At 38.7% G+C, this 19,371-nt stretch overlaps 2 protein-coding genes across 2 annotated transcripts; both read right to left on the bottom strand.

Annotated features, from left to right (window-relative positions):
* Window positions 1–333: 333 nt before the first annotated feature.
* nup42 (nucleoporin 42) lies at window positions 334–3,958 on the bottom strand. The gene is made up of 8 exons (XM_053334509.1): window positions 3,766–3,958; window positions 2,361–2,522; window positions 2,015–2,180; window positions 1,814–1,902; window positions 1,633–1,709; window positions 1,363–1,449; window positions 1,152–1,254; window positions 334–1,033 (listed from the first exon to the last, which is right to left on the bottom strand). Exons 1-8 carry the CDS (start codon window positions 3,956–3,958, stop codon window positions 489–491), a joined length of 1,422 nt encoding a protein of 473 aa, XP_053190484.1. The 3' UTR covers window positions 334–488.
* A 2,760-nt stretch (window positions 3,959–6,718) lies between these two features.
* LOC128373934 (gasdermin-E-like) lies at window positions 6,719–11,482 on the bottom strand. Its single transcript, XM_053334137.1, has 10 exons — window positions 11,275–11,482; window positions 10,941–11,133; window positions 10,483–10,660; window positions 10,253–10,373; window positions 9,722–9,815; window positions 8,751–8,763; window positions 8,306–8,428; window positions 7,368–7,542; window positions 7,212–7,282; window positions 6,719–6,952 (listed from the first exon to the last, which is right to left on the bottom strand). Exons 1-10 carry the CDS (start codon window positions 11,480–11,482, stop codon window positions 6,719–6,721), a joined length of 1,410 nt encoding a protein of 469 aa, XP_053190112.1.
* Between the last annotated feature and the right edge of the window lie 7,889 nt (window positions 11,483–19,371).

Here is a 19,371-nt window from a genome sequence, read left to right as displayed (position 1 = left end):
TTGGCTGGTAATAGGATATTTCTGAGTGTCTGAACTGTAACCCAGTTCTGAGTGTGCAGTCTATGGATGTTTCCAGCCAAACTTCAGGCATGTTTTTAATGTCTTGATGACATTTGAGTAATCACAAACTCATACACATAGTTCCTTATTTCTAAACTTGATCACCAGCTGTTGATTTTTTCTAACTGTCAGCATCTCAACGGATAGTTAACTTTGGAAAAAATATTCAAAACAATACAACCAGTATAAGACATTCAATTGTTCACCAACTCAAAAATAGTACTCTCTTAAAAAATCTATGATTTGTAAATAAAAATCACAATGCAAGCCGATCCAAGCACATTCCTATCAAAACTGATAAACTAGCTGCATCTTGAAAATGAGAAATATATGAATTAGCTTTTACAAATGCTCTATGCAACAACAAAAAATGTCACTTTGTATAAATTATCTTTATTTTTTAAAAGTTATAAATGTTTCCCACAGTATCATACCACCAACATATCAGTTGGGGGAGGCTTCAAAGGAATCTGACCTAGAGTGAACCTTTTTGCCTTAAACTGATTCAGTTCTTCAGGAGTTAGGTTGCTCTGTGTTGAAAACAGACTGTCCACTGCTCCTCCAGCAGACCCGGCTCCTGCTGCAGGGGGTGCAGGAGTCGCCCCAAACCCTCCGCTCGTCTGTCCAAATGAACTGCTGTTTCCTGCCGCAGCAGGTGCTTCAGCCCCGAAGCCACTCCCGAATCCTCCTCCGGTGTTTGCTGTTGAGGAGAAGCTGAACCCAGACGCGGAGCCAAATCCTGAAGCTGCTGGCTTGTTGGTGGCCGGATATCCAAAGGAGAAATTAGAAGCTGAAGGAGCAGTGGAGGCTGTAGAGGAGGAGCCAAACCCAGAGGGAGGTTGTGTAGGAGCTGCTGTAGCGCTGCCGAAACCTGTGGATGCTGCTGCTGCTGCTGCTGCTGGAGAACCAAATCCACTAGATGGAGCGGCAAAGCTGAAACTGGTGGCGTCTGCTGGTGGCGGAGCCCCAAATCCTGTATGGTCAGAAAACTTTAAATCCTCTGCTCAAACACTGTTATCACTCTAACCATACAGAGATCAGGGATACTTTAAATCTATTGTAACGATCAAGTAAGAATACTTAATCCTCACCTTTGCTTTCAAAACTGGATGTGGAGGACCCAAATCCAGTCACTGTTGATGAGCCAAAATCACCTGAGGATGCCTGAGGTGCTGGATTGTTTAACTCTGCAAGCTGCAAAGAAAGTAAATACATTAAATACCAAAATATACTAACTGAACCTAAAAAAAAGGTCCTTCAAAAAAGAGTAGAGTTGACACACAATGGCTGTGTGAGCCTCACCAAAGCTGCACGGGTGGCTGGATTCATAATCTTCAACTCCTGGACTCTGCTTCTCCACTGACTTAGCAACTGATTGATACCATTAATCTGTAGACACAAACCAGAAGTTTCTTAGATTCTGATACATTGTAAATATAATATAGATATAATATTTTATCTTTATTGATGGTAATAATATTCCTTGTATCCATGCAATAGTTCTGTATTTACACTTTAAGTAGACTAAAAACAAATATTAGCTATGACATTTATGCGCAACTCAACACTTACATATCCCTGAAGGTCTCCTGAAGCTCTTGTGGAGTAATACTCAAGCCTGAGCTCTTCTGGAGAGAGGTCAGTGAAACCTGTAGAAGAAACGTGTTATTGTCTAGTGTCTGGTGATGCATGGCGTAAACTCATCACTTAAAACTAGCAAATCGTGTCACTGAATTTACATTTTGATTCTCACCAGATAAAGGTGCCTTGAAGCCAGAATAACAAGAGAAGCCCCACTGCCCTGAGCTCTCCCAAGCCTCAATGTCTGCCTGGATAATCTCCCTGGGTGACCGTGAGACAGACATCACATTAATAAATTACCAATCATTCAAAAACTCATTTTAATGCTACATAACTTGACCCCCCCCCCTCCCCCCAAAAAAAGCATACTCACAGTTTTTTGTCATCATCTTCATCACCAACTGCTCCTCCTGGTCTTCCTAACCCTCCTCCTCTTCCTCCCTTGTCAAAAGTACTGGGTGTACCAAGTGATGAATAACGGTTTTGTCCAGAGAAGCTGAATTCGGAGCTTTTGACGTTATCTCTTCTCCCTCCTCCTCCTCCTCCTCTTCCCCAGTCACTGCCTCCGCCACCTCCACCTCCTCCTCTGCCCCAGTCGCTGCCTCCTCCACCTCCGCCTCCTCCTCTGCCCCAGTCACTGCCTCCTCCACCTCCTCCTCTGCCCCAATCGCTGCCTCCTCCTCCTCCACCTCCTCTGCCCCAGTCACTGCCTCCTCCACCTCCTCCTCCTCCTCCTCCTCCTCTGCCCCAGTCACTGCCTCCTCCTCCACCTCCTCCTCCTCTGCCCCAATCATCACTTCCATGAGAGGAGAAGGATGACGGCTGGATGTAGCTGCCTCCTTTTTGCTGAGAGGGGTTCACCCACACTCTGTTTCCAAAACCTGAAACAAACATGCACCAACAAGACCAGTTAATGTTGAGAACAAGGGTTTAATGGTATCTTATTACAATCCCCAATATCAAATACACTGAGCCATTGACTGTGGCTTGTCCTAGACCTGCTCTATGTGAAAAATTGGAGTGAACATGTTTGGTGCCTGATGCTGTTAAAAATTAGTTATATCAACTATAAGCTTATTAAATACCACAAATCCTTCCTTCATGAAGTCGAACTCTTATTATTTTCTTTATGTTGTGTGTTCTGTGTTATTAATACTGTAGCACTTTCATTATGAATGAATAGCACAGTACAAATTAAATATATTGTTTAGTACAGCTATTAGTGTTTTTATTTTATGGAAATAGTGATGATGGTTCAATGTTACGCTCATTTTAGATTTTAGAGGTTATAGTATATGTAGTTTGTTTTTGAAATGTATTGTGAGGTCCAAATGTGGTTCATGTAAAACATTAATGTTTTATTAATGCCAGATGTAAAATATTTTATGACAAAGGTTAAAGTTCTGGCTAAAAGCAAACCAGAGTTGTACTGATTCTTAACTATTTGGGTTTTTTCTCTCTCCTTCAGATTATCTATATTCTGTTATATGTTTATTCCTATGAAGTGTGAGTGTGTGTGTGTGTGTGTGTGTGTGTGTGTGTGTGTGTGTGTGTGTGTGTGAATAGCAAGACTTATTTGAGAGGTGATGTTAGGTTTTACTCTGTGTTTTATTGTCTTGTTCACTGCCACTGGACTGCAGAGGGCAATTAGCTGGTAGCAAAGCATCTTTTCTCTCTTTTGAGATTAATGTATTTTGTACATGAACTCTGATATAACTAAATGTTTTTGTTTTTTTAAATAGTAATTGTACATCACAATCAATGTATGTCAGTGTACTTTGGTTTTATGTTAATGAAAGATTTATATTCTAATTACACTGTACAAGAGTTGAAAATGAGCAATAGCTATAAAGTATGTGCAACACATTAGTTACATTATATTGGAACTATCTTACGTTAAATTACAGTGTCTCTATCCCATATTCAATTAAAATTTCACAAAAAGGCACAATGGCAGGGAAAGTAAAGTAAAGCACCTAATGTTAATCAATGAAAAATGAAAGCTAACTTCTATAAAAGTGACTTAACCAATAAATAAGTACGTCGGCGTGAAACTACAACATTTATATAGTTGACGTGCCCCAGAAGCATTTAGTTACTTTAGTTAATTCCTCCAAACTTTACCTCCACCTCCTCCTCTGGGCTGCTGCGGAGCTGCGGAGCGGCTGTTGTAGTTGTTGTTGTATCCTCCTCCTCCTCCACCTCCACCTCCACGTCCTGCACCTCCTCCACCTCCTGGCCCTCCCCTCGGGTGTTCATTCCAGCATTTATCGCCGTAACGACAGCGGCCCTGAAGGAAAAAGTTACACACGGTCATCTTCACACGGCTCTGGTTGTTTCACACGCAGTTCTGTCCTCAAACTTTCACCGGTGATGTTTTGTTTTCATGTGGCGCCCGAAAATACACGAGCTTCCGGCGGAGGAGATTTACGTCATACGAAGCGGCTAACGAAAAAAAAAAGCTTTATTAACAACACAGTTATGTAACAACAGCAAAACACAAGCAATAATTAAATTTCACTATGTAAGTAAGTAAGTTTCTCAAGAGATGACAAGAAACTGGATAAATCTGACTTTTTGTATATTGTGTTTTTTCCCAAAAGACACAGCAATGTTTTATCAATGTATCATCTTCATTGTGTTAGACCACATTCATAAATAAGACCATACTTTCTTTAATAGGGACCCAGACCTTATGAGTCAAATGAGTACAGACTCTAAAATACATAAGATAATGAGTCAACCTCCTTTTTGCAGAAGGAACATAAATTGGAGCTGTTGTTGTTGTGAGGATGATGATGCTGTTAAGATGCTTGATGGTGGATGACAGCTGCTGTATCTATTGTTGTTGTCTTTTTATACCTTATCATGAATGGGCTGACATCGGGTCTAAAATGATAAATGGATTCATTGCATTGACAGTATCTGTGTTAACTTCTTATATGAATTTCTTTAATAAAATGACATTCAGTCATAATTAATCTGAGGTGATGGTTTCAGCTGTTTTCTTCCAAGCGAGAAAAATGTGTAGGCTAATTATACTCCATTATATTTCTCACAGATCAGTGATTTCCACCCAGGGGGGTTGGACCCTCCAGGGAATCAATTTCCTGAGTCTCAAGATAATTTAGGATGATCGAAAATAATTTACTACACAAATTATGTTTATTTTCTGATTTTTTCTCCTCCTCAGGGAACACTGCTCTTTGCTTGAACTGCTGTGACATAAAGGTCATTAGAAGCTTGCTTTATGTACCACTGTCCTAGATTATAGACCAGAGAACCTATAAAATATTCAAAAATATCTGCTCCATTTTCATGTGGACTACCTCAGTAACATTTCTACATTAACTTTGTGTTTGTATATTGCGGAGCATTTTGCAGATGAAAAAAAAATCCAAAAAACTAGACGCCGCTTGCACAGATATTTTCAATTATTCTGGCTGATTAGACTTCTCTGCTTGGGTAGATTAGAGCTATGCTGGAAGTTTCCTGATGTCTCTACTCTGATTTGCAGTTACACATTGGTATGTAGACCTAATAACTTAGTGTGGGAAAACAGTAGCTAATATGCAAAGAATTAAGTTGTCCCACCCTAACAGGTATAGCAAACAGAGGAGCCAAAAAAATGCAATAACTCATGCTATGTGAACACATGCAGAGTACTGAGAAAAGGTCTAATCAGCCATAGGTGAAAACACCTGTGGGGCTGTACAATGAGCACTGTGCATACACACCCTTGTACAAAAGTCAGTGTTAGAAAGTAATAATTAAGTACACTTCTGAGGTACTTGTAGTTTACTTGAAGATTTCCATTGTCTGCTCCTTACTTACTATACTTCCAGTGTGCAGTGTGTAATCAGGGTCACATTTCAGATGTCTCCACCAAATAGTGTTTTTTCTCTCTAAACTTCTCACATGGTTTCATTTCAATAAATGTTCAAATGATCCAATATTTCAGCAAAGATTACAGAAAAAATCCAAAAACGTTTGAAAAAAAGATTTTTTTGAAAGAAGACTTAACCCCCAAATTAAACATTTTCCAAGATTTCCAACAGATATAAATATGATTTCTCATTTTGTGATACATTCCATCTTTGGGAGACAAGGGCAATATAAAAACATTCAATATAAAAAAGCTTTAGTTGCCATTACTGTAAGACTAAAAGACTAGTGACACAGACAGTTACTTCAACAATATATTTCATATATGTATTTCAAAATATATTACTGAAAGACAAGAACCAAAGAGACATCCTTCCAAACAATAAACAGTTATGATGCAAAGTAACAAACAGGAAAGTGACAGTGAGGTCATGGCAAAAGCAGCTTCATATACCTTCATGTACCAATAACAAAATATCAATACTGCATTATTTTGACTTCATTACGTTCACTTACAACTGCATTATACATATTATAATCTAGCTTTTTAGTATTCAATGTCAGCATTGTAGGGAATGTTAAATATATATATTGCTTTTGATAAATAAATCTAGTTTAATTTAAGAAGCTATAACGAGGAATAGAACAAACAAGAAAGAATAAGCCTGTAAGACCGCTTTCATTAGCATGATGCGCACTGACAAACATGAAATGACATGTTAACATAGCTTAGAGTAATTATTTTCAGCTTTTACTTGATTGCAGGTTCTGATTTTGTGAGGCACTGTTGTATAAAGCTAAAAAATACATGAAATAACATTACAGAATTTATACCAAACAATAATTTCAGGTTCAAAATAAATGTATAAAAGGTGCTGACCAAGTTCCAAACTCTTTAATGGTTTAAAAGGAATAAAAGAGTGAGAACCATATCAGAGGTGCACTACAATATCACAATTAACCATATATGTGTGTGTGTATATATATATATCTATTTCCTTTTTTTAAAATACAAAAATATGTGCTTGTGGTAATAGTGTAAAAATAAAATATGAAAGCTGAAAGTAATATAATAATAAAAATACTTTATGCAAAAAACAAAAGAAGGCTTAGTCCCAATAAACTTAAAAATAAAGGAAGAAACAAGCAGGACTTAATCCACAAAGAAAGAAGAAAAGTGCACATGCAGACACTATTTCTGCTCACTGCACAGCAAAAACAATCCATGTATGCTGAGGCAGAGCACCAATGGGAGCACTCCTGGTTCATCTCCTGTCTCCACCCACAGCCTGTTGGCGTCTCTCCTCAGCGTCACACTGGTGGAGCTGAGCAGCTGTTCTGCCAGCTTGAAGGTCTGGTTGTTCTGCAGCGGGACAGGAAGAGACTGGATGGGGAGAGGCTGGCTGCTCTCCTTTAACATGCACATCTATGTGAGGGAGAAAATTGGGAAAAAAAATAAAACTTTTTAGTCATTCACTGTATTTCTTGGTATATTCAACAGATTTCCTTTATGCAAAGCTGATGATGAATAAGTCATACATTTATTGAGTGCTCTTAATAACATGTGTTCTCTCTGTCCATATTTTACCTCATGCAAATTAAAACATTCATTAGTAATCATTTTTAACATATGTAAATCAGCCAATAATATAACATTGTGGAGTAAATAAAACAAATCCACTAACCAGTGTGTCAAAGGCCTCCAGAAAATCAGGACGGCTCTTACTCAGGAGAGTCAGAGTTTCATCAGGCAACTCTAAAAAAACAAGAGTGGTTAGACAGTGTGGAAAAGCACCGTGGAAAACGTTTACAGTGCTCTCATGGTTGGAGTTCCCCCTTACCTTCCAAAGCACTGACCAACAGATGGGCTGCAATCAGGCGAGCAGAGAGGCCGGACTGGCCGTTCTCAGTGCCACTGCCTGGGCCAATACAGTCCAGTATGGCTGTCACCAATTTTTTTTGACTCTCTAACACATCTTTCATCCTTTCCACATTGAGTGTTTCACCACTACACAACTTCTCCTCCAGCTGACACAGACAGAGAGAGACAAACAGTGAAGTGGGGAAATGGACAAGATTGAAAATGTCAGAAAAAAAGAACTGTAGCTCAAACTAACTTTATGCTCTCACGGCTTTTCACTGTCATTACAAGAATAAACTATGATTTTAGGTTCCACAGCCAGAGAATGGAAACCAGATATCCAAATGTTGCCAGTTCCAATCTGTCCCATCAAATTGGGAGACATTGGCCTGCCTGGCCTGCCAAGGGAAACGGGTGCATGTTTTTGTTGTTGTTTTTTGTCCCTTTTGTGGAATCTCAATTTAGAGCAAAGTGAGTAGTATTTCAGCTGCTACTACGTGGAAACCGGAAGAATGGTGTTTGTTTATCGTCAGCAACAGTTGTCGCATTTACACTTTCAGTTTTACTCTTTTTTTTAATCCTTCTCTCATCTCTTTCTGTTTCTAAGATGTTTGATTAACCTTCTGAGCTTCAGTTCCCAGCAGTTACTACAGAGCTTTTGTCGGTGTGAGACAGAACAGAACAGGAAGTTAAATCAGCTAGCTGAGGTTAGCATGCCGACCCGTTACCAAGTTAAATGGTGACTTTCAAGTGTCCTCTTAAAAGTCTTAAAATACTGTATGTTGAACACAGTATATCTTTGTGTCCTGATAGTGGTGATGGTTGTGTTTGGGTGGCTCATAACTCACAACTTTCTAAATAAAAAAGGCTGTAAGTCCAAACTGAGTAATGGCCAACACGAAAAAGTGGCATCTTTACATCACTCACATAACTCTGCAGATATGTCAGAGCCACACTGTCTGTCAGAACCTCTTGGAGTTTCAGGAACAAGGCTCTTCGAGTTGACCGGGGAAGCCCTGCCAGTGGAGAAAGATTCATCTCCTGTGATCCTGTAAGAGATGGTGAGGTACTGCATCAGATTTTAAACTGAAGCTACACTGTCACACAATTATCTGACTGGAAGACGCTTCATCAAATAACAGATGTTGACCTGTCAGTGTCATCAACCTCTGATATGACAGATGCATAACAGTTTGTTTGATATGCTTAAGAGTAGGAATGCTGGTGATTAAATATTGATTATAAGGCTCTTAATGTTTTTGCTTATAATTGTGAGACAATATTAATTTACACATTCCCACAATTTTATAACGGTGGTTGACAGTATTTTGACCATTGATCACAAATTCAATCAAATCTTCACCAAGTTTGGTACACTAGGTTTTTTGATATTTGACCACGCATTCCTAAAAATAGTTACCAAGATCTTGTAAGCTTGACCTATTACAGTTCAACATATGGTACAATTAGAATCAAATTTCATCATGACATCACATTGCTACAAATTGTTGTGATTCACAACTATTTCAGAGCTATGAAATAAATGATGTGACACACTCAAACTGTATTTATTAATCACCACACCCTCTGATCTACGCTCCATTGAACCTTCTTGTGGTCTGCGCTGCTACACCTACCATTATATATTTACACGGCCTGATGCATAGTCATGAGTCTGACTCACTTGAACTTTTGCACAATTAACCTCTACACAAAGCCCTATCCTTAAATTCCTAGGATTGAGATGTTCTCCATAAATACTGACTGACGTAATCACTGACTCCGTTGATTTTGACGCAGATGAAATCATTCTGAACATTTTCTATTGAACTGTGTAACCTTGGCAAAGCAGTTTCTGACTTTTTCAAGGTTTTACTTTTAATTGGCAACAGTCTTTCAGAATAAATGGGCGTGTTGGGCATTGTGGCAGTATACTGTTATTTGGAAATCTGGTAATGGAGAAACTGTCAAAATGATCAGGTGGTGCAATATTTGCTTCCAAAGTATAAAGTGATTCATTGTATTTTTTGTGGTTTTGTTAATGTGAAAAATGTATCCAATTGGCCAGTATACCAAGAACAACAATGATAGTTGGAGTGCTTCCTTTTTTTTTCATTCATTGAATCCAATATGTGAGGGGAAAAAAGGGAAGCAACATCAGTTCCATAATTACATTATGTTTCACTTCCTCACAAAAAAGATGGGGTGGTGGATTGTTGATTCTTATGTAGCTTTCTTCCTAATTAGTGTAGAGCTAAATATATGAATGAATGAAACAAACCATTTAGCAGCGTGCCAAAAGATGCTTTTTCTGGAATGTTCTCATCATTGCACTTTCCATCCACAGTATTAAAGGAATCATGAGATGAAACAGAGTCCCCTGTATCATCCTCAAAGCCTCCGATTGTGCCAGGTTGTAGGCATATCTCTAAAAGTCAACATAGAGAGAGAGGAAAGACACACACACACAGATTCACAACCATATCAGCCAATACGCCATAAAAACACATAACTAAACATCAACCTGTCAGACGTTAAAAAAAGTTACGACCTAATTGCTTACTGTTGAGTGAGGATGTTTAACTGGCATCTGTTTCACTTCTGTTTTTCATGCAATGTTTATTTTGAACATGATCTTATTTCCACATTTTAGATACACATTTTGCAAGTTTTTACTGCACAATTTAATAAAATGCAAAGCTACACCATATTGGGGTTTCTGTAATTTGGTTTTGTGGTTGAGGTCAGTTAAATGATCACAAATGGAGAAGTGAGGTTGTCGTTGACGTTTTTCTCTCCAACAAACACTGACCTCTCTCACACACACACATACACACACACACACACACACACACACACACTTACGATAGTCTCCATTTTTTTTTATTTCTAGTTCCAGGATGCTGTATGCAATGACTGTACCAGGAGGGATCTCCAAGGAAACATCGCTGTCCATCACAATTTCATTGCTTTCCTTCACACACACCTGAGAATACGCACACCATTACTGATATATTAATATACTGATGACACTAGTATGTAATGTTAGATGATTTTTTAAATCCTAAAACACACTCAAGCTGTTCCACACCCACCTTAACAGAGCCCCCCAGCATGCCCACTAGCCCCAGCAACCCCTGACAGGTGCAGTCGTCCTTTTTCGTTTGGGTGACGGTGCAGGAGCTGGTGGTGAGGATCCTCTCCTTCACCACTGCTAGCACATCATTCCGCTTCTTCAGCTGCTGCACCAGCACGTGCTGCATGTCCACCAGCCTATATGCAAAGAAGAAGACCTGATGTTAATCTACAAACAGAGACTGTTGTGTTTAAATCATATATTTTGTCATATTTTAGGAGGCCAGGTTGAATACATTCACATGAAATGGTTGCGACATGAAACATGGACAGATCCGGTGCAGTGTATTACAGTCAGTAACATGACACTATAGGTCTCTGTGGTTGAGGTTAAGGCATTGCGTGCCACTGGTGTCTAATGTCTGATGTGTCCGATTGTTGCTGTGTGCAAACAGTGTAAAAAGAAATTATTTAACACCTGTTGCTGGAGTCGTTTAACAGCTTCTTCACATCTAGTTCCTCTCTCCTCAGCTTGCCAAAAGATGACTGGAGTGTGGTAGTGCCCCGCCCCTCCAATGTGACACCGACTGAGCCAGCCTCAGCCTCCAGCTTCCCAGAGAATTGGTCTCCAAACGTCCCATTGTAGGACAGGAATTCAGTCTCAGATACTCCTGATATGAGGAGGTGTTAGGTGTAGGTATACATATAGATTTGTGTGTGAGTATTGCTCCAAGCAGTGTGAAAATATCTACTTTATGAAAAACAAGTCCAACCATAATGCAGCTGGTATGGAAAATGACACATCTACATACCAGGACTGAGCACCTTCTCATCTTGCAACAAGTCGCTTAGGGTGAAATCTGTTGGTTGGTACTTGGGCCTCTGCCAGAACCAGATGCGGCGTTTGACGACCAGTGCTATGGGAACCAGTTTGTGTGAGTCGTTCACTCTGGACACGTGGATGAGGCTTCCCTCAGGGTCAATCTGACGGACGAAGTTGGCAGTGGCCTTGGAAAACATGGCTTCAGCAGACGAGGAGTGCAGGCAACTGGAAAGAGAGGCTTTCTTTTGATCTTATTTAGTCTGCTGGAAGGCACCAAGAGAAAAGACAAGAAACAGTGTGTGCTTTTACTTAACTGCAATACTGCTAAAGGTGATTTCCAGTTGGTACTCTCCCCTACTTTCCCCTCTCGATAAAGTTTATGCATGTTTAATTTGTCCTAGAAAAGCAGTCTGTATGTGTGTGTGTGTGTGTGTGTGTGTGATAACTATGTAACCCCACACGTTCCTGTACCCTGCAATTAACAGTAAGGAGTGACTCACACAGCAAAAAAAGTCCCCTACATGTTATTAATGATGTGACATGTCCAAGTATACAAACACAGATCTCGCCTTGCTTATTCTTCCGGCTCAGTTTTCATAACTTAAATATCTAAAGTAATCAGGCATGAAGGGCATCTGTGCTGTCGGGGTAGAGAAGAAAAAATGATATCAAAAAGTTTGAGCTGTTTAAATTTTGGTTTTTAGGAAGTTGGGCAGAGAGGAGAGGAGTTAGGGGAAATAAATATGAGAGAAAATAGAATCAGCCCTCTGAAACATTTCCCCCTGAATAAAACCAAGAATGCCACCAACCTTGAATGACATGAACTCATGGATTAACATGGTTTCAGTGAGTTGAGTCATTTGATCTGAATTATTCAAGAATTGTTGTAACATCAGTGGGGACTCTCTCTGACCACATTCTCGTCTTCTAAAAGCTCAAATATGCTCTTTCTAAATATTTTATGTTTCTTTAGTTTGGTGTTATGTTGTCCTAGGAAACAACAGAAAAGACATGATAATATAAATGACCATATACAGACTTTTTTAAACATATATTATATTTTTTATTTCATATATACATACATATATTACATTAATATTTACATATATTATATATATATGTATATATATAGTTTTTTTGTTTTGGTTTTGTTTTTACATATAGTGAATATGTGGATTAGGTGGCATACATACATACATGTGGAATATGTGTAAGCAAATATATTGTAACATTAGGTCTGGCAATACAAGAACAATACAGGGGGTTGCTTTAATACTACCATAAAGCAAACAAAATCGCAATCTATTAAATCAGCCTTCAGTACAGTTTTTCCATAAAAGTTGATATTTACTTAATTTAGTGAGTTTGGAGAATGCTATGTCCAAATTAATCTAATTCAGAAAAGGTATAAAGATAGACAGATAGAAAGGACAAATGCCAGTGGGTTTTCCCTCACCACAGATTTGTGTACACAAATTAAACACACACACATTGGCACGTGGGTCCGCGCGCTAACAGCGTGATGTCACCCTTACAGAAGTAGGAGCCCAACTATAAATGTTGCATCAAGTAAATAAAAGAAAGAAAACAATGCCGTGACCGCAAAAACATAACGGGCAGACCACGTTGGTTAACTCGATTGGTAGAGACTGAGAGTAGGCTAGTCTGACCATCTAACTGACGACTTTAACTGGTTTTACAAGAATAAAGTAACTCGAATATGAAATGATCTCTTACCTCAAATTATCTTGAATATAAACCAACAAGTTGTGTGGTTTGTTCAGAGTTCCAGGCTGTCCAGTTATCACTCCTGGATTTTCACCGATGTTGCCATGCGTAAAAATAGACCCAAGTTGTCCAAACACAGACAAAAATAGTCATCCGAGTTAAACAGACACTTGGCTCACAGTGTTATTATAAAAATAAGCAGGGTTGTTGAAGTAAATCACTGATAACACAGTTCAGTCAGAGCTGTGTCTGGATGGAGGGAGGATTGACTGTGCAGTAACAGCAGATGAGAAGGAGACCTCTGCCTCCTCCCACTCTCAGTTAATTACGATCATATGAAGTCCGGAATCGGTTTGTGTGTGTGTGTGTGTGTGTGTGTGTGTGTGTGTGTGTGTGTGTTGGTTTCGGGACAAGAGCAGACTTGCCTCCCTTCTTTTCCTTTTTTTAATCAGTAAATCATGGATAAAAAATATTTACATTATGCCATATTGATCTGTTCATAAAACACTGTTGCTGTTAATCTGTATAACGGGTGGTGTTTTTAAGTAGGCTATCAGAAGTGGTTTAATGTCACCACCAGCTACACCACATTCTATCTCATGTGGAACATTTCCTGTACAGTTCACTTTTTAAACATGTCACTCTAAAAAAAACTACAAGGAAAACATATGGGGAAGTCAATTCACTATCAATGTGCCATTATATGAAGTTCATACTGAAAGACTGACACATGACATTGACCTTCCTGTCCAAGATGGTTTCACTTCATGGCAACAAAACTAAGCATGTGTTGTTGGTGCCCAGAAGTAATATGTAGGAGTTCAGATTTAAAGTAATTATGTGAGGACTGGGGTTAGAGGAGTGTGTACATGTGTGTGAGTGGGTGGGTACATTTTGTTGGTGGTGATAAGTAGTATTTTTGTAAAGGCTCTCGGGGAGTGGTCGTTCACATGAATAGATAATGTGTCTCTGTGTGCACAGATTAACTCTGATGCACATACACTAGTCATAGCTAGTCAATGACAGCTGTAAAAGGCTGCTGTAAGCTTTCTGGCCACTGCTGTGAACCATGGAAGAAATATTCAGATTTTATTAAAGTAAAAATATTAAGTCAAATAAATGCTCCTTTCCAAGTAATATAGGATTATTACTGTACAACTGGTGTGTTAACATCTAAACCATGTTTAAATGCTACAGCTGGTTGAAGTCTTTTCATGTGAACTACTTACATGATTTAATCTATAAGTATTATATACATGAAATCATGATACGTTTTATATGTAAAATCTTAATCTGCGAAAGTACTGACTGTGAAATAGGCTACATGAAGAGGAAATAAAACACTCAAAAACACTCGAGGCAGGAGCAAGACCACAAACCCTGCAATTAGTGGATGATCCACTCTTCCTCCTGAGCTAAACACACTCCAGATGGTTCTTATAATAATCCATCAAGTCTGTAAAAATAATCAAATAAACCCACCTGTAATTTTCTTCTTTTTTTTAATAAATGGGTTTTGGTGCAGCCTTATTCCAGAAGGCAAGTGGTCAAACAGGCCATTGGACTTCCTGATTAACTATATACAGTATAACTATAGAGCTATAGGGAAAAAGTTTGGTGCAAAAGTAGGATTTTCGACAATCTGGCGAGTTATTCTTAAAAATGGCATATATATGAAAACAAAACAAAAAAAACCCCGCAAAATATCTTCTTGTCTGTTGCGAAGGTGATGTGAAGAGTGTCCTTTCGTTGACGTAATTCTAGGTGCAACAGTATTTATTATTACCCAACTGTTCTCCACAAACAGTGCTGTGTAATGTTTCATTTCGTGATCCACTGTGGCTGTTAAATAATATGAATCCTATATTGTGTAAAGTGTTGCTAAACAAAGTAGTCTGACAAACAGCAGGAATTTCATACATGCTAACGTAATGAGAGGCAGGCCCTTCCCAATCCTAGAATTCATCTATGCTAATACTGGTGGGTGGGTTCTTGAAGAAATACTTTGAGGTTGTGAAATTTGCTTATTTGCTTTCTTATCAACAGTTACACAAGAAGACAGAACACCGCTCTTGTCCGTGTGGCTGGAGCCAGGAAGTGGTTAGCCTAGCTTCATTAGTTATAGTAAGGTGAAGAAAAAGGCTAGCATTATTCAAATGAAATATGCCTCTCAGCACCTCTAAAGCTAATCTCTTAACACATAACTGTGCTTCTATCATCTATGTACAAACAAAAATGTAATACAAAAGTGATTTGTGGCTTTACGGGGAGCTAGTGCTGTGTTTAATCTTCGGGAAATAAGTAATGTGTTGAGTAAGTAAATACTGCTTCTGATACCCTCACTGTCTACACAAACAGTAAGGGGCTCTTGAACACAACTATGATCAGTGAACAGCAGATGCAGGTCTGATGCTGAAAGTGCAGGCTCCTCCTCTGCCCCCAGGATGTCAGCCTCCTTCCTGCTCGACAGCAAACTAATATGAGCTCCACTGACCTTGAGATATGCAAAATAGGTGTTCAGTTCATCTGCTATAGGCACGCAATGCAGAGTTTGCTCTGTGTTTTTAGTCCATAATAGTCAACAATCCTTGCTACACGTCCCCTAGTTGAAAGTCAGACTCCGCACTGTCCCTGTAGCGACCTTTTAAGCATCCTTGCAGCCATTGTAGAACAGCCTGTAGGAATGTGTTTAAGAGTGTAAACATATTTAAGCAAATTTAGATCAACATCCTATCAAACCAAACTTTAATAACTCTTCAAAAACAAGATAGTGAATCACATTTCAGGGTTTGATCATTTGTGTTTTGAGTTTCTTGGAGTGTGTGTGTGTGTGTGCCTATTGCATTCACTTGAAAAGAAATTAAAAAGCTCTGTTTTTCAGTCATTTTTTGTTTGTTTTTCAGATAAATTTTCAAATCTTCAAAATCCTGCGAGAAGCACCCACCCGCAAGTAACGTTAACCTACTGTTGCTGCTCCTGATCTACGGAAAAGCATTTCTGTCACACCAGAATAAGAAAAAAAAGCATCAGAGCTGAACATATAAATCACGTTATTACGTGAATGTCATAGTTGGTCTCAAGCAGAGGGGGACTCCCTGTGATGTACTCCTACACTTTCTCCTTATACCATAGCGTCATGAAATGGTCCACTGCTGGTGTGTGGAGAGGGGCACACATCATTAGAAGTGAGGCTTCATGTTTGGGTTTAGGACATGACAAGATTCTGCTGTTATTGATCACAGTGGATGATACTGTGATAAATATGTTTACACTGAGAAGGATTTAAAAATGCTTGGGGCCGTATACGCAGGACTCACTCATCCAGCTGTATACAGCCGGATGAATCAGTCCGACCCTCTTATGGTAGTGTCATTCATTCATAGATGTAGGATGAGCCATCACAGTCCACAAGCAGTAACACACACGTTAACAGGGACACTGGTTGTGGTCTTCTGACTCCTTTAAGGATGCACAAAGAGCCTTCATGGTAGGATGAAATGGCTACAGCATGTTTTAACCACATATAGCCTCACTTCTAACAGCTGAAGGAAAATCATCACATCAGATAGAGGGCTTGATGTGTGCCCCTCTCCACACACCAGCATTGGACCATTTCATGACGCAGTGGTATACGGATAAAGTGTAGGAGTACATCACAGAGTCCACCTCTGAGACCAACTATGACTTTCATGTTAATGTGATAAATTTCATGTTATAATATGATTAGATGTTCAGCTGTGATGCTTTTTTTCTCCTTCATTTTCTGGCATGACAAATACGTTTCTGAAGGTTAGGAGCAGCAACAGTAGGTTAACGATACTTGCAGGTGAGAGCTTCTCGCAGGACTGTAAAGTGTCTCGTTAATTCAGAAAAAAATGACTCAGAAAAAATATTACTCCAAAAAACAGAAAAAAAGAAAAAAATGACTAAAAAAAACAGAGCTTTAAAAAAAATCAATTGAATGCAATACGCTTCCATAGAAGATAATATGGACCTTCAGCAGTGCGAGTTAGTGAAATCAAATTGATATCTTCCAAACGTTGTCCTTTTAGTTTGAAATTCCCTGTCTTTGTCAAGACAGTATTTCGTTGTTGAGCTGTAGTGAAAAGTATGTAAAAAAAAAAAAAAAGAATCCTCTCTGCCAAGAAGGAGGATAAGGAACATTTTGGAGCCACCCTCAAATTTGGATGAACTGTGGAATGACGAGGACCCCTTCTTTGAGGAGAAGTTGCATCTGGGCAACGAAGCAGCAGTGATTGCCTGTAAACTGGCCAAGCTAGAAGCCAGGAACTTAAGCCCAGTCACCTCCATCTGCTCTGTGGACAGCCTCAGCTCTGTGGACACACACACTCCCAGTGAGCTGAGGTGTTTATCAGAGATAGAGACCCCCATCCCTTCACCCTTCACCCCTACTCCCCCTCCCACAGCAGCTCCATTAACCTCTTAAGCCCGAGAGCCCCCGTCTCAGGGCAGTTAAACAAGCATGATATATAGTCATCCAAACTTCCCATTGTACATTTACAACTACAAATTATGTTATAGGCCTACCTTCGCTGTTTTTATGGTTAAAAGTTGTGTCAGGTTGCATAATATTCCTAGTAACAGCTACTCCAATGTCTCTGGATCATTTTGAGTCGATTTAAACCAGTTTCCATTTATTTACATGGCATGGGGGATGAATTGCAGATGCCTGCCTCATTGTCCTCAATGCGAACACGCGTTTTTTGTCTCCATCTAGTGGTTGAACTGTGCTATTGTGACAGATTTAGCCAACTGCACTACTTTCTAGAGGGCCCGGTTGTCCCGCTGGAGCCCAATGTTTTCTTCATTCATCAATATTTAAGTATTTAAGTAAATTTTAATTTTAATTTCCCTAATTTCTGAGCTGTGGAAATTAATAAAGATAAAATAAATTGAAAAATGTTGACTCTCTGATGCCATTTTTCTTTAAATAGTATCAGTTGCAGGACAAAACGTATACCACATTTGTGCTTTGTGTATTTGCATAACTTTTTCTCTGAAGACAGGAATAAGATCGTTTTCTAAAGCAATTGTTAACTAAAATCAGTGTCCCAGATAAACATGTTCAACTAGACGATTTTGAAGTAAACTAAAAGTAATCCAAAGGTATTTAGAATACATTACTTTACTTGAGTAATCCAAGGGAATACATTATAAATTACATTTTAGGACATGTAATCAGTAATCTGTAGGGGAATACATTTTAAAAGTAACCCTCCCAACACTGCATATGAGGTTTGAAAATGGTTTACTGCACATAGTTCAAACACAGGAGCACATTACCAGTGGGTCATTCTGTAGTTACTTCCTTTATACAGTCTATGCTTTTAACACTTCTTATGAAAATGTATCATCATATGTACATTTTGAGTGTTGATTTTGGTCTCAGATTTAAAAGCTAAAAGCTACTCAGGTGAAAATTAGCTATAAAATAACCTTGGTGCAATGACTCAAATAACATTTATGTTTAACACTATACATGCTCCAAATAAATACAATTCAAAAAATTAAAAATAAATTAAAAATTGTTTTAAATGCTTTTCTGGTGATTATCAATATTCTTTTCAAGTGCCTATGACATTATCATCACCAATGTTCCTCTCTGACATCACACCTCTTATGTCATAATGCATATCATCAGAAAACCTTCTTATAGAACAGAATGCAGATCCTGTCAAATTAACACTGAACTTGTTGAGAGAAACTACTCGCAGTTTTGTTACGACTTGTTAACAGTTTAGTCCCAGTTATCTTTCTGATACTCATGGCTAACCACAACACGTCAAACACCTTCCTGCAACAGCAGAAGAACAGCTTCAATTATCACAATGTAAGTAACCAACTCTTTCAGATTCATGTGTATAGTAAGGTTATATATCAGAATAAAATAACAGATTAGTATATTAGGAAACTTTACACCATACTGTACTTATACATTTTTTATTCAACTTTTGCGCATTATGTGACAAACATATATTTGTTATATTAGTTTTAAACATGTAGTTTTCAGCGATTACTGTACCAAGTGACATAGTGTAGTGTGGTATAATGCAATGCTGTATGCAAAGATATAGTTTTAAAGTATACCAAATGTGTAGTACACATTGATTAATATAATATGATATAATGGCCCTGTCATTATAATACAATTCAATTTTGTAACTATTCCCAATTGACTCAATGTATATTCTTTTCACAGGCATTTGAGACCCACATGAGAGAGCGTGGCCTCAACACTCACTCTAGGGTCCAGGAAGCTGAAAGGGCTCATAAGGCTTCACTGATTGAAAGTGCAGAGAGACTGTGCACTTGCCTGGAAACCCGCTACAATGCAATT

This window comes from Scomber japonicus, chromosome 15 (assembly GCF_027409825.1).
Source record: "Scomber japonicus isolate fScoJap1 chromosome 15, fScoJap1.pri, whole genome shotgun sequence".
Lineage (NCBI taxonomy): Eukaryota > Metazoa > Chordata > Actinopteri > Scombriformes > Scombridae > Scomber > Scomber japonicus.
Note: the sequence above shows the minus strand (reverse complement) of the source record. Positions and strands in the feature narration are given on the sequence as shown.

Bases quoted from the DNA above. Each gene is read 5' to 3' on its own strand.
- nup42 (XM_053334509.1), bottom strand. From the start codon at position 3,958: ATGACCGTGTGTAACTTTTTCCTTCAGGGCCGCTGTCGTTACGGCGAT. The intron at 1,903-2,014 runs GTGAGTATGCTT...ACGGTCACCCAG, and splicing joins GAAGATGATGACAAAAAACT to GGAGATTATCCAGGCAGACA. The intron at 1,255-1,362 runs GTGAGGCTCACA...CTTTCTTTGCAG, and splicing joins CAGCCACCCGTGCAGCTTTG to CTTGCAGAGTTAAACAATCC.
- LOC128373934 (XM_053334137.1), bottom strand. From the start codon at position 11,482: ATGTTTTCCAAGGCCACTGCCAACTTCGTCCGTCAGATTGACCCTGAG. The intron at 10,661-10,940 runs GTGTTAAATAAT...CTTTGCATATAG, and splicing joins TTAAACGACTCCAGCAACAG to GCTGGTGGACATGCAGCACG. The intron at 9,816-10,252 runs GTAAGTGTGTGT...GTTGACTTTTAG, and splicing joins AAAAAAAAATGGAGACTATC to AGATATGCCTACAACCTGGC.